This window comes from Carlito syrichta, unplaced genomic scaffold, assembly GCF_000164805.1.
Source record: "Carlito syrichta isolate Samal-C Ts95f unplaced genomic scaffold, Tarsius_syrichta-2.0.1 Scaffold104924, whole genome shotgun sequence".
NCBI classification, from domain to species: Eukaryota; Metazoa; Chordata; class Mammalia; order Primates; family Tarsiidae; genus Carlito; species Carlito syrichta.
This window is the reverse complement of record NW_007049020.1, coordinates 7,614-22,074: the sequence shown is the minus strand read 5'-3', so window position 1 is coordinate 22,074 and position 14,461 is coordinate 7,614. Positions and strand designations below refer to the sequence as shown.

General features: G+C 36.2%; 1 protein-coding gene across 5 annotated transcripts in view; it reads right to left on the bottom strand.

Moving 5' to 3' along the window:
- Positions 1 to 14,148, bottom strand: part of CCDC181 (coiled-coil domain containing 181) — a 36,765-nt gene extending 22,617 nt beyond the window's left edge. For 2 of the 5 annotated variants that reach the window (XM_008066407.2, XM_008066422.2), the window contains exons 1-3: positions 13,964 to 14,148; positions 8,151 to 8,290; positions 4,730 to 5,680 (exon numbers count right to left, since the gene is read on the bottom strand). In XM_008066407.2, the coding sequence (XP_008064598.1) occupies positions 4,730 to 5,680; positions 8,151 to 8,267 (1,068 nt within the window). In that variant the 5' untranslated portion in view covers positions 8,268 to 8,290; positions 13,964 to 14,148. Of the gene's footprint in view, positions 1 to 4,729; positions 5,681 to 8,150; positions 8,299 to 11,687; positions 11,741 to 12,912; positions 13,017 to 13,361; positions 13,394 to 13,963 lie in introns of those variants that run through there. The other 3 variants (XM_021716428.1, XM_021716431.1, XM_021716433.1) reach the window with 3 other exon arrangements.
- Between the last annotated feature and the right edge of the window lie 313 nt (positions 14,149 to 14,461).

Here is a 14,461-nt window from a genome sequence, read left to right as displayed (position 1 = left end):
TGCACATGGAACATACTATAAAATCTGACATAAATCAAGCCTGAACAAATTCCAAAAACTCAAAATCATACCAAGCATCTTCTCAGATCAGAACTGAATAAAAGTAAATATCAACACCAACAAGAACCCTCAAAAATACACAAATACATGGAAATTAAACAACAAGCACCTGAATGATTTTTGGGTTAACACAGAAATTAAGACAGAAATAAGAAGATTCTCAGAAACAAATGAAAATAATGACACAATAGGCCAAAACCTCTAGGATGCCATTAAATCGATGCTGAGAAGGAAGTTTATAGAATTACTTGTACACATCAAGAAAATAGAAAGCACTAAGTAATCAACCTAATGTCATCCCTAAGATAACTGGAAAGACAACAACGATCCAATCCCAAAGCTAGCAGAAGAAAAGAAATAATATCAGAACAGAACTCAGTGAAATTAAGACCAAATAAAACATACAAATGATCAAGTTGAAAAGCTGGTTCTCTGGAAAGATAAGTAAGATTGACAGACCCCTGGACAGATTAACAAAAAAGAGAGAGAAAATTCTAACAAACATGATGAGAAATGAAAAAGCCAATGTTACAACCAATCCTAAAGAAATATAAAAGAATATTATAAACATTTGTACATGTGTAAGGTAGAAAAATCTAGAGGAAATGAATGAACTGGAAATACTCAACCTCCCAAGATTGAAAAAGGAAGAAACTGAAATAACAAGCGAAGAAATTGATGCAGCAGTAGGAAATCTTCCTAACAAAAATCCAGTGTCAGAGGAATTCTCAGCTAAATTCTACCAGATGTACAAGGAAGAGCTGGTACAAATCCCACTAAAAGTATTCCAAGTAACCAAGAAGGAAGTACTCCTCCCTAGTTCATTCTATAAAGCTAATATCATCCTGATACCCCAAAATGGCAAACAATCAACAAAGAAAGAAAACTACCATCTGATTTCCCTAATGAATGCAGACACAAAAATCAACAATAAAATACTAGCAAATCGCATCCAACAGCACATTACAAGGATCATTCATCATGACCAGGTGGGCTTCATTCCTAGGATGCAAGGCTGGTTCAACATATACAAATCAATAAATGTAATACAACACATATGCATGTGTAAAACCAGGAACCACATGTTTATCTCAATGGACATAGAGAAAGCATTTGATAAAACCCAATATCCCTTCTTTAAAAAAAAACAAAACTCTCAAACATCTAGGCATCAAAGGAATATTCCTCAAAATAATAAGAGCCATCTATGACAAGCCTGCAGTCAACATCATACTTAACAGGCAGAAGCTGGAAGCATTACCCCTAAGAACTGGAATAAGACTAGATGTCTACTCCTCACCCCTCTTATTTAAAACATAATACTGGAAGTCCTAGCCAGAGCAATCAAGAAATAAATTAGATGTATCCAAATAGGAAAAGAGGAAGTGAAATGATATCTCTTTGCAGATAATATATGATTCTATATCTATAAAACCCAAAATATTCCACCAAAAAATCCCTAGCACTGATAAATGACTGTAGTAAAGTCTTGCAATATAAATAATGCTCAAAAATCATTTGCATTTCTATACACCAACAACAAACAGGCTGAGAACCAAAAAAAATAAATAAATAAAATAAAAAAATCCCATTTACAATAGCCACCAAAAAATAAATAAATAAAATATCTTGAAATACATCTAACCAAAAAGGTGAAAGACCTTTACAATGAGAACTACAAAACACTGCTCAAAGAAATCAAAGATGACACAAACAAATGGAAAAACATTTCATGCTCATGGACTAGAAGAATCGATATTATCATAATGTCCATGCTACCCAAATCAATCTACAGAGTCAACAAAATCCCTATCAAACCACCAGCATCATTTTCAAAGACCTATGAAGACAATATTTGAAGTCACATGGAAACAAAAAGACCCCAAACAGTTAAAGCAACCCTCAGCAAAAAGAACAAAGCCAGTAGCATCACATACCCAGACTTTAAATTTTGCTACAAGGTTAACAATAACCCAAACAACATGGTATTGGTACAAAAATAGATACACAGACCAATAGAACAGGATAAAGAATTTGGCAATAAAACTACTGACCTACAACCAACTCATTTTTGACAAAGTCAACAAAAACAAAGGGGAAAGGGAAACCCTATTCAACAAATGATGCTGGGAAAACTGGCTGACCACATGCAGAAGAATGAAACTAGATTCCTACCTATCACCATGTACAAAAATCAACTCAAAAGGGATCAAGCACCTAAACATAAAACCTCAAACTATAAGGATCCTAGAAGAAAACAGGAAACACCCTTATGCACACTGGAGTAGGCAATGAATTCATGGCCAAGGCCTCAAAAGCAAATGCAGCAAAAGCTAAGATAGACAAATGGGACCTCCCCAAACTGAAAAAGCATCTGCACAGCAAAAGAAACCATCAAGTGAGTAAAAAGACAACTCACAGACTAGGAAAAAATATTTGCAAACTATGTATCTGATAAAGGTCTAATATTCAGAATCTATGAGGAACTCAAATGACAGGAAAAACAACAAATAACCCCATAAAAAGTGGGCAAATGAACAAATACTTCTCAAAAGAAGATATACAAGTGGCCAACAAACATATGAAAAAATGCTCAATATCACTAATCAGAAAAACACAAATCAAACATACAATGAGACACCATATCATACCAGTCAGAATGACTATTATTAAAAAGCCAAAGAACAATAGATGGTGGGGTAGATGCAAAGAAATAGGAACTTCCATACATTTCTGGTGGGATTGTAAGCTAACTCAACCCCAGTGGAAAGCAGCTTTGAGATGTCTCAAAAAACTAAAAATAAATTTGCCATTTGACCAAGCAATCCCACTTCTAGGTATATACCCAAAGAAGCATAAATCATTCTACCAAAAAGACATTTGCTACCATATGTTTATCCCAGCACTATTCATGATAGCAACAACATGGAACTAACCCAGGTGCCCATCAACAGTGGACTGGAAAAGAAAATGTGGTTCATATACATGATGGAATACTATGCAGCCATAAAAAAGAATGAAATAATAACATTTGCAGCAACATGGATGCAGCTGGAGGCCATCATGCTAGGCTAATTATCACAGAACCAGAAAACTAAGTACCATATGTTCTCATTCATAAGTGAATATTAAAAACTAGACACACAGGGGCACAAGGATGAGAACAACAGACACTGGGCACTGTTAAAGTGGGGAGGAAGAGAGGGAGATGCAAACCACCCATCGAGTACCATGCTCACCACTGGGGGTGGAGGGCAGGCTCATCAGAAGCCCAAACCTTGCCTTCATACAATATACCTACATAACAAATCTTCACACCCTGATTCTAAAATAAAATTTTTAAAAATTTTATAATATATTGCAAAATGGACAGAAAATGGAAACATTTTACTTCCCCTGAAAATTAGAAGAAGACAAGGCCGCCCACTCTCTTGTTCAACATTGTGTTGGAAGTCCCAGCTAGGGCAATTAGACAAGAGAAGGCAATCAAGGGTATCCAGATAGGAAAAGAGGAAGTCAAGTTATCCCTATCTGCTGAAGATATGATCCTATACCTCAAAAATCCAAGAGAATCTGTCAAAAACCTGCTTGCACTGATAATAGACTTTGGCAAGGTCTCAGGGTTTAAAATAAATGTGCAAAAAACAGTTGCTTTCTTATACACCAACAACAAGCAGGCAGAGAACCAAATAAAAAGCACAATGCCATTCACAATAGTAACAAAAAAATGAAATACCTCGGCATCTTACTAACCAGAGAAGTGAAAGACCTTTACAATGAAAACTACAAAACACTGTTCAAAGAAATCCACAAAGACACAAACAAATTGAAAAATATTCCATGCTCATGGATAGGAAGAATCAACATTGTTAAAATGTCCATCCTACCAAAGGCAATCTACAGATTCAACGCAATACCCATTAAATTACCAATATCATTCTTCTCAGATCTGGAAGTGACCATACAGAAATGCATATGGAAACATAAACGCCCACAGATAGCCAAAACAATCCTTAGCAAAAGAAACAAAGTAGGAAGTGTCACACTTCCAGACTTCAATTTTTACTATAAGGCTACAGTAATCAAAATAGTCTGGTATTGGTACAAGATCAGGCATATAGACCAATGGAACAGGATAGAGTCTGGAAGCAAAGCCTCAATTTCTCAACCAACTCATCTTTGACAAAGCCTCCAACAACAACCACTGGGAAGAGGAGAAATGGTGCTGGGATAACTGGCTGATCACGTGCAGAAGATTGAAATAGGATCCCTACCTATCACCACACAAAAATTAATTCTAAATGGATCAAAGACCTAAATGCAAAACCTCAAACTATAAGAATCTTAGAAAATGCAGGAGACACCCTTACGGAAATTGGAACTGGCAACCAATTCCTGATCAAAACTCTAAGTGCCCATACTGTAAGAAATAAGATAGACAAGTGGGACCTCATCAAACCGATGAACTTCTGCAAAGCAAAAGAAACCATCAAGAGAGCAGGGAGACAGCCCACAGAATGAAAAAAAATATTTGTCAACTGTATATCTGACAAAGGCCTAACATCCAGGATCTACAAGGAACTCAAACGCGCCAAAAAGAAAAAAAACAAACAGCTCCATTACAAAGTACATACTCTACTTTCAATATAATGCCCACTTACGTTCTCACCTCTCTTTTTAACTTTTCTCTTTTTCGTTCTAGTTGTTTCTGCAGTTCTTTCTGTTGAGGGGAAAGACAGTACGTTGAGGTCACTGGCAATATATTTGCTGACTGTGTCCTGTGATTAGATTTCCCATTCCCTTTACTTCGATCTGAGTTGGCAGCAGAGCTTGGACGAGTCTTAGAGTTGGGTGGTGGCTGAGGGATATACACTAATGGGTCTCCCCTTGGTGAGTGAGTGACAGCATGGATCTTTGCTGCAGAATCTTCTTTCTTGACAACATTGACAGATGAGTTGGAAGCTCTGGGTGACAACTGCTGAGGCTCATTCTCTGTACTATTTACATTATTAATGGGGGGCAAAAACCCCTGACTCTCAATGTCTTGTAAATTCAGAAGTTCAAACTTCCCATCCTTCTCTACCAGTATCTTCCTATCCTTGTTTTCTTCACAGCTTCCATCAGCAAGTGACAAAAGTACATTTTCTTGTCCAAATTCATTGGAAATACATAACTGTGACAGTTTTCCAGACATATTATTTTCATTTTCAAAATGATTTTTGTAAGCATCAGTGTCTTCTAGTGGAGGAACTTCCAGATCAACCAATTTGTCCTTGAACTTAAGTTTTCGCTCCCGTTTATCATTCATGGGTTCTTGATTCTGTAGAAGCTGGTTAGCTTGCATGATTTTCTCCATAATATATCTCCTTACTTCCTCATCCTCTTCCTCTTCCAAGTCCTTCTCACTTTTTAGTTTGGATTCCTGAAAAGAATTTTCACTATCTGAATCTGATATGGAATCCAAAGGTTGAATACTTGGTACAGAAATGAAGTCATTTCTTCTTGGTGAAACCTCGCCCTTCAAAGATTTGTTAGGATCAGGAAGTTGTTTAGTGTGTTCTATTTCTGTTTCGTTCTCTTTTAGTTCTTGGCTAATATTCTCTTCCTTTTCAGGAGCCATCTAAAAAGAAGATATTTTTCAGTCAAAGTTGAAACTCTTTGTTCATTTATATGTGACAAATACAAAATGAATTTTCCTATTCATGTAATATATTTTACGAATGGGAAAATTTAAGTGCTTCTTGCTCATACTTTGTTCAAAACATTCTAATTCATCTTTATAAGCATCCAAGAGTAATTCTTCTGACAATTCAGGGAAAATTCAACTCTAAATCTGAATTTGATGTTGCTAAGTGCTACACTGATGTTTTAAACAGTTGCTAGTACTGTTTTGAGGCTAATACATCAAAAGGTAGCTACAAATAGCACAATATTACTTTAATATTCTTCCTCCCTTAATATTTTCCTCCCTTTACATTTCCAGAAGAACAATTTTTAAAATGTTTTCTCTTTGTAAATTTGCATTCTCCACTAAAGCATCTTTCTCAGACCATGTCAAGGCCAAATTCTTCAGTTGAGTCCTAGTCACTTGAAGTTTTTTTAACCTTTTCAGATTATTATTGCCACTATCGTCTACAGTACCTATGTCCAAATTCCAGATTAATTTTTACCTCTAGATCAGATTTTCCTTCCTCAACCATCCTCAGAGATTACTAATCCATGCTAACCACCATCACACAACTTAGCCTTAAAATAAAAACAAAAATTAATTTCACATGAACTATAAACCAGTTTATCACAACCACAAAAACCTGCTCCAATTCTACTGTTTCTAACTAAAGGCTTCTTCCCTAGCATTTCTCTCACATACACTCCTCATCTACCAAATGCTTCACCACTGTAATATGCAATTTTTTCCTCCCTCCTGAAGCAATTATATGGGAGATACAATATGGTACTCTCTTCAAGTCCTTAAAATTATGTTCCTCTTTCACTTGCTCACAGGTCCTCTTTTCTGATAGTCTTCACTTCCTATCCTGCACAACATTTCCAGATGTCTGATAAGCAAATAAACCTAGCCCATTATAATGACCACCAAATAACTATGACAACTAAGATTTCTGCATCACAGTTAATATTTTTGGCCTTATTTGATTCTCTGGTTAATTTTTATAGTACCTCTTTCTGAATTCCCTTTTGGCTTTCATTTCTGTTCTTTTTAAAACCAACTTTTACAAAAAAAATTGTGCTATGACCCTCTAACCTGTCTCTAGCTCTGTCATTCCCTTCCTAACAGCTGCAAAAGAAGAATCAACGTAATCATCCACCAGAATGTGTAAGATTCACCAGAACATTTTTCTTTTTATCCCTGCTGAATCCCCAGTACTTAGAATAGCCTCTGACACATGGTATGTGATCATTAGTATTTATTCAATGAATTTTTAAATGAGACAATTTTCATCACCCCCTTTCTAATTCTATCACTCTATTCCCTGGATCTCACACCATTCCAGTTATGATAAATTGGTTCAACCTTACCACTCTTGGTATCTGCTTATACTCATTCTGATTCTTTTCCTGTTAAGATGTATAAAATTCCCATTTAAAAGCCACCTTAGAAAAATCTTCACTTTGACTCTATTGCCTTTTCAAATTTGTCTACCCTATTTGTCTTCTCCATTATATAAGAAAGCAAGATGGAATTAAGAGAAGTTTGTGATACAAAAGCTACATTTCCTCATATTCTTCTCCTTAACTCCCTTAAATCTAGCTTCTGCTATAACTACTCTGATCATTATCACTCTAAAGTCACCTATTCATATCCCAATCTTAGTCCTTTTCATCATTACTTTCCTACTTGACACTAACTTATGTATATGCAAATACACATACATACATACAATATGCATATGCATACACATATGAAACATTATATATAAATAGACATACACATTATAAATATGTAAAGAGAGAGAGAAAGACCTACCACAATTCAGGAATTGGTTCATTTTCCTGGATTTCCCTTTTCCATCTCTGATAAACAGTATATGATCATGTTTAATGAAAACTACTTTTTCCTAGAAATATTCCTATGGCTCATTCTTTGACCCTTTATTTTTTTCTCTATATTCATTCCCCAGAAAAGCTAATTTATCCTTAAAGTTTCAAATATTAGCTGAAAGATGTTTTTTGAGGATTTGATTTTTCATTTACATTAACAGCATTACCCCATCTTACCCAGGTTCACAAAAAGCAGAAATTAACTGTGTTTTTACTTTTGATGCAATAAATAATTTTATTACTTATTTATATAATTTAAATGATAATTTTATAATATTGATTTTAGTTTTATTAAGTGCTAATTAAATCCCTGTTCCCTCACTAGCCAGCTCTACTTATTAGGATAAACATTTATAAACACATTATGCCTCAAATTTCTCATCTCTAAGATGGGGAAAATGGTAATTGGCCAATGTGCATCAAACAAAGTTTGTGAGGTTTAGATGAGATAAAAAATGTGAAAAGCTTCAAGAATTGCAAAGCACTCTGTAATATAATTATTATGAATGTTGTTGGCAATTTATATATACCTTTATTATACTGGCATCACTTTTTTCATTTTCATTAATTAGCCACTCCAGGTCCTTTTCAAAGTCATCTTCATATTCTTCACTTTCTTTTGAATCAGTATCTTTATTTTCATTCATTTTCCGTTTGTGAAAGAATATTGCTATAAGATTTTAAAATATAAAGTTATATGTTATGTTCATTTTAGAGGTGGAATGGAATATGGATATTGATGTTGAAGGTAACCTAATTGACATATAGAAACACAAAATGGGATGTTCAAAATGAATATGCATCTGTAAATATCATAAGAGAGATGTACAACGGCATGATATTTCCATAGACAATCCTAGCAATCCTCCCACCTCCCCTCAATTCCCAAAACCCTAATCTACAAGGAGTCTAAAAAAGGTAGATAAGAAGACTGTCTAGGCCAGGCATGATAGCTCCTGCCTGTAATCCCAGCACTTTGAGAGGCTGAGGCAGGAGGATCAATACAACCCAGAAGTTCGAGACCATCCTGAGCAACATGGCAAGACCTCGTCTCTACAAAAAAAAAAAAAAATCAAAAAAAGTTAGCCAAGTGTGGTGGTGCAGCTACTAGTAGCTATAGTCCCAGCTATTTGGGAGAATGAGCCAGAAGGAATGCCAAAGCCCAGGAGGTCAAGACTGCAGTGAGTCATGATCATGCCACAGCACTCCAGCCTGGGTGATATAATGACACCCTAACTAAAAAATTAACAAAACAAAAACCTAGATAAGAAGAGAGTCTGATGCTTAGAAAAGGATTTTCCACATTCCCTATCAATCATTAAAACTCTCTGTCTGGGTCAGAGCAGATGGCTCAGTTTTTTAGTCTTGCCCACTCACTTTTCTTTTCATGTTCAAATAAAAAAAAAATCACATCAATTCCCATCCTCAGTTTCTCAATCCTTCTAGTAATGTATATGGCATAATTATAATATGATAACTTTTTAATAAGTAACAACTGATTCTCAATTATGGTAAATGTTGATTTCCATAGAAGTCAAACTTTTGTCAACCCTAAATAAGATACATTTTCTCATTAAAAAAAAACAAAACTGTGATACCTAATACGATCTAAAAGACAGTGATTAGTAAACAGAGTTGTCAAATGAAAGGTAAAAAAAAGTTTGTTCCTTTTCTGTTCCAGGTGGAATATATATGAGGGGAGACTCAGAAAAACCCAGAATTTATTAAAAATTGTTTATTTATTCTTACATTTAAACTTCAGTCACCTTTACAGTACTCTCCATTTGATGCAATACACCTATCAAGATGCTTTTCCCACTCCTCCAAACAATTTTTGAACTCATCAATTTTGATGCCTTTTAGTGCTCCTGCCATTTTTTGTTTCACTTCTTCCACAAGGGAAAAATGTTTCCCTTTGAGGACTATTTTCATATCCAGGAAAAAAAAAAAAAAAGTTGCTTGGGGAAGACTGAGTAAATCAAGAGTGTGGGTTACCGGGAAAAAGCCATTTTTTGTCAAAAACTGCTAAACACTCAGCAGTGTGGGCAGGTGTGCTCACAAATCACCCATCATGAAATGGACAAACATGTTGAAAGAATCTCCAAAAAAAATTAACTGAAGCCAAACAGTGCCTCTCACAACAACGTTAGCTGGTACATTGATGCTGATAGGCTCCTAGAACACTTACCTAGCAGGGGAAACATGTACTAGGAGGGGTCTGCCCTCCAAAAAATAATTCATGGTTTTTGGGGGTTTCCCCCATATATAAAAATATATTTGTTAAAATGGTGTATTAATTCAGTCACTTTTGAAAGAACTAAGCTAAAATTATATTTAAGTTGAGGTCAGTTCCTACCCCTTCTCATTTTTTTGTATGCATAACTTTTCAAACAAATTAAGCATACAAATCTTTACCTAAATGTGTCTACAAGAGCAAGCATACCATCTCATATATATAAAATAAAACATTTGTTAAATACTTACTGTATTCCTGTATATATTCATAATGATTTATAAAATAGACCTATCACCTTATCCCCTTGAAGTATGCTAGAGAAAACAAGCTAAATTTAAAAAAACAAATAAAAATGCAGTAATTGGAATAAAGACACATATAAAAGACTATGGAAGGAAGAATTAAAAAGCAGTTAACTAGTATAAAATTGAAAACACCAAGGAAAGCTGGGATGGGGTTTGGATACTGGTATGAGAGTTCATTAATTATTCCAGGTGATGAGAATAGTATGAGAAAGAACAAACATGGAAGCATAAGGGATTGTCCAGTATGGCCCAAACATAAAGTGTGTTTTTGAAGAGGAGTCTGAAAGGAGCAAAGGGGTCAGTTTGATGTCATATTACCTTTACAAAAAGAAAAGAATGGGGAAATTCTTAATGTAGAATTCTTAATGTAGAATTCTTAATGTGGAAATTCTAATTGCCATGAAATAGACAAAGGTAGAAATTTATAACAATAATCTGCATACTTTCCACTACTGACTTTAAAAGAACAATGCTTTCTAAATTTTCATAGAATTCTAGGTCCAATTTCAAAAGAAATGTAGAAAATCAGATTTTCAAGGCCCCAAACACTTAGTATCCTGTCTCCACACTTGCCTTCTCTTGCTACTGTATCACAAATAAGTCACCTAAAATTTTCTTTTGAAGTAAAAAGTACAGATGTCAAGAACATATGATATGTAGGCACATTTTTAAAGGTGTAAAATGAGAAAGATTATGCCTGAACTAACAAATAATTACAAACTTTGTTTTAGCCATTAATTTTGCTTTATTCTGTCCAAACCTTTGCCCAGATTGCCTAACCTGTCAATTTGACTAAAGTGAGATTTACATTTTTTCCTCCCACAGAGGATGAGGCTGGGCGCAGTGGCTTGTCTGTAATCCCAGCACTTTGGGAGGCTGAGGCAAAAGGATTGCCTGAGATCAGGAGTTCGAGACCAGCCTGGGCAACTTGGTGAGACCTCGTTTCTACAATAAATAAAAACAAAAAGAGCCAGGAGTGGTAGCGTGTGCCTGTAGTTCCTGCTACTTGGAATGCTGAGGCAGAAGGATCGCCTGAGCCCAGCAAGTCACGGCTGCGGTGGCTGTGAGCGTGCCACTGCACTCCAGCCTAGGCGACAGAGACTACAACTCAAAAAAATAAATAAATAAAAATTTTAAAATGAAGGCTTAAAAATGAAAATAAGATCTAATGCTAGGACTGTGGGTGAGATTTAGAGGCTATATGAAGTACTGTGTCCAGATTTTTGTCCAGATTTCTAAACTACAGTTTAGAAAACAAAAAACAAGCTAGAACACATTCAGAGGCCAGGAGAAAGGAGGATAAAAGTAAGGGAAAGGAACAGTATAATTCCTTCAAACCAGATTCTGAGGAATACTTGAAAACACTGGGAATGTTCACCTAAAAAAGAGAAAATTCAGAAGAGCCATGACAACTGCTTTGCAATATTCTGAAGGAGGAAGGACTTGTATTATTTCAAGGCATAAAACTAGTACTAAGGGCTGGAAATTCAGGAGCAAACTTTGGCACAATATAAGACAGAACTTACATTTTCAACTTGTCCTGAAGTAAAATTAGCTGCCCACAGAAGTGTTGTGTTCCCTGACAATGGAAATTTTTATACTTAGCCCAGAAGAGGAGTGTGGCATGAATGTTTGAAAGGACGTTGAAGCTTCAGGAAAGCAACTGTGCTAGAGGACCCTTAAGATTTTTTTTAACTCTAAGATTCTCTTATTTTATAGTATGCAAATTAGTAAGTAACTGCCAACTCATGAAGAGAGAATTTAAAAGTAAATGCAGAGTACTATAATAAAACTTAATCTAAAACAGATGACTAGTGTCTGAATTATAAAATTAAAGACAAAAAAATTCTGAAGTTTGTTTCATTAAATGTCATTAAAATATCATTTTTCCTGTGGCTAGTTCTTGATATTGGTTCCATTTTCATCTCAAGACAAAGTTAGTTTTAGGTACACATAACTGTTATTTAGCTGCATAATTATTATTATTTCTAAAGTATTAGTTGGACTATAATTCCTTCTAGATATTTATTTTAAACCAAAGAACTCAAAAGTAATCCTTCAATAATTTCTAACTCAGAGGTTGAGGGCAAAATTTTGAAACAATCAGAGGAAACCAAATCAATACTTCAGCGAGAGTTTCACTGCCGGGTTGCAAGACTGGCCAAATCATCTAAACTGTTACGTCTACCTACCTACCAATTAAAAATAAGGGTACCATGAATAATGTAGAATAAACTAAAACTTCTTGTAATCCAAAATACAGTAAAAATACTCTTTTTTCATAGTCACCATGCATTGGGATAATCAGCCTTCTTTTCAAGCCAGGGATCTTGAAATATATTATTTTAAGGCTTTTGTTACATAACTATTAGACGAATATTTACTTGGAACACTTCAGTGCTTTCCCTTATTTTGTAATAAACCATAGTTCTGAACTAAATAAATGGTTTCCTGAAAACTTTATTAGATATACTTTATTATTTATAGACAATCCTACCCATATGAAAACTCAAATCTAAAACTAAAACACAAAATCAGTATAATAAATTAAAAATACAATGATTACAAACTAAACATGTTAGGTGTTATTAACTCATTATGCCATAACTGAAAGAAAAAAATAGTTGAAGTAACTCTGAGAAGTAAATGAAGCTGCATCAAATCTCAAGTGTAATTCTTTCCCTATAACTTCAAAAAACCTCATGACTGGTTTTCAAATAAACAAAGAACATTCAATCATACTCTTGTTACCAAGTCATTAAGCCTTTTTCACATGCGTCAGAAGATATTCAACCCCTTTACTTCTTCTAATCTTCATCCCCAAGGTACTGTCCATATGGTCCAGAGTCAACAAGCTGGAACAAAAATACATCGGAAACGAACCAAATCCCTAACATTTATACTCATAAATCCTACTTTACGGGTGTGAATTTCACCCATTTAAATTTCAACATTTATCATCAGTAAAAATCTACGTAAGTGGCATAAACCAGATCTACCCTCTAATAGGAAACTGTACTAAGAGACAAATTAACTTCTTCCCACCCGACAGTCTGGTAAATCGCATGTGGGTAGGTGACTGCATATCTTTTAGAGCTAGTCTAAGCAAAGTCCATATGTATATATAATTTTGGTAACTTTCTTCCAGGATTCAGAGTATTCAAAAATACATTAATCTAATTAATTGACTCCAGTCTTACCTTACAGGCTTTTAAACATAAGATGAAGATCTAAGAACCGAAAGAACGTCAAAGAGAATGTCTTTTAATATAAAATAATTACTTAAGCAAAAACTAATCCATAACCTCAGGAGACCATCTGGCTCATTCTACCTATGGATCCTGCCAAGACTGTGATCCCATAAGTAAATTAAAAAAAAAAAAAAAAAAAAAAGCCTGTCACAAAGTAAGACGATAAATAATACTTTACAAACATTGGGTGATAGTTTTAATTTGCATCCAGGACCCCAAGTTACCATCAACTACACGAATACCACAGCGGCTTCGCGGAAGGTAACGTTTCAGGAGTGACTTTTCTCTCTCCCAGGGACACAAGGATTGCTTTCCACGTTCGAACTTTGAGAGGGCAAAGAATGTGACAAAAAATGCAGTCTACGGCATCCCCTGAAGGGCTTCCCCCGTACGCAGCGAGCAGGGCGCTGCCAGGCTCCCGCGCGCCCAGAGGATGCGGCGCCAACCAGGGGCTCCTCCGAGCCGGACCCGACGCGGACACTCGGACCCTCCCGCCCACCATGACTCTCTCCGCATCCTCCTTCCCTCCTCTTCCTCCACACCCCTCCTGCCTGCGGGAGATGCGGCGGCCGGGGTCACGGAGACAGCCGGGGGAGTTCTCCTCTCCTCCTCTTTCTAAGCTCTGACAGTGAGGCCAGGAGGACCCCGGCTCCGGCTCCCGCAGCGGCCAGGAACACACTGCCATAGCAACAGCGCGCCTCGGCGTCCTCCATCCGGGCCTCTCGTACTAGAGGGCGGGGCGGACCCGCGCAAGCGCACACGACGCCCTCGGACTCGGCCCCTCGCGGCTCCCCGTCCCGCGCCGCCAAGGTCTCGACTAGGTTGCGGTTTCCAAGGAGACGACCACGCGATCCACGCATCGCCCACTTGGTTCCGGACTGGAGAAGGATGGCCGTCTTCGTGGTGAAATTTCCCACGCGTAGCTGTCTCTCGCGAGATTTGGAATTTCTTAGGACAGCTTCTAAAAAGTATATTTCTGTATGTTTTGTTCGCCGCTAACGTCAGAGAATCGTTTGTTTTCGTTGGTTGATAAGCAAAATGCTAATTAA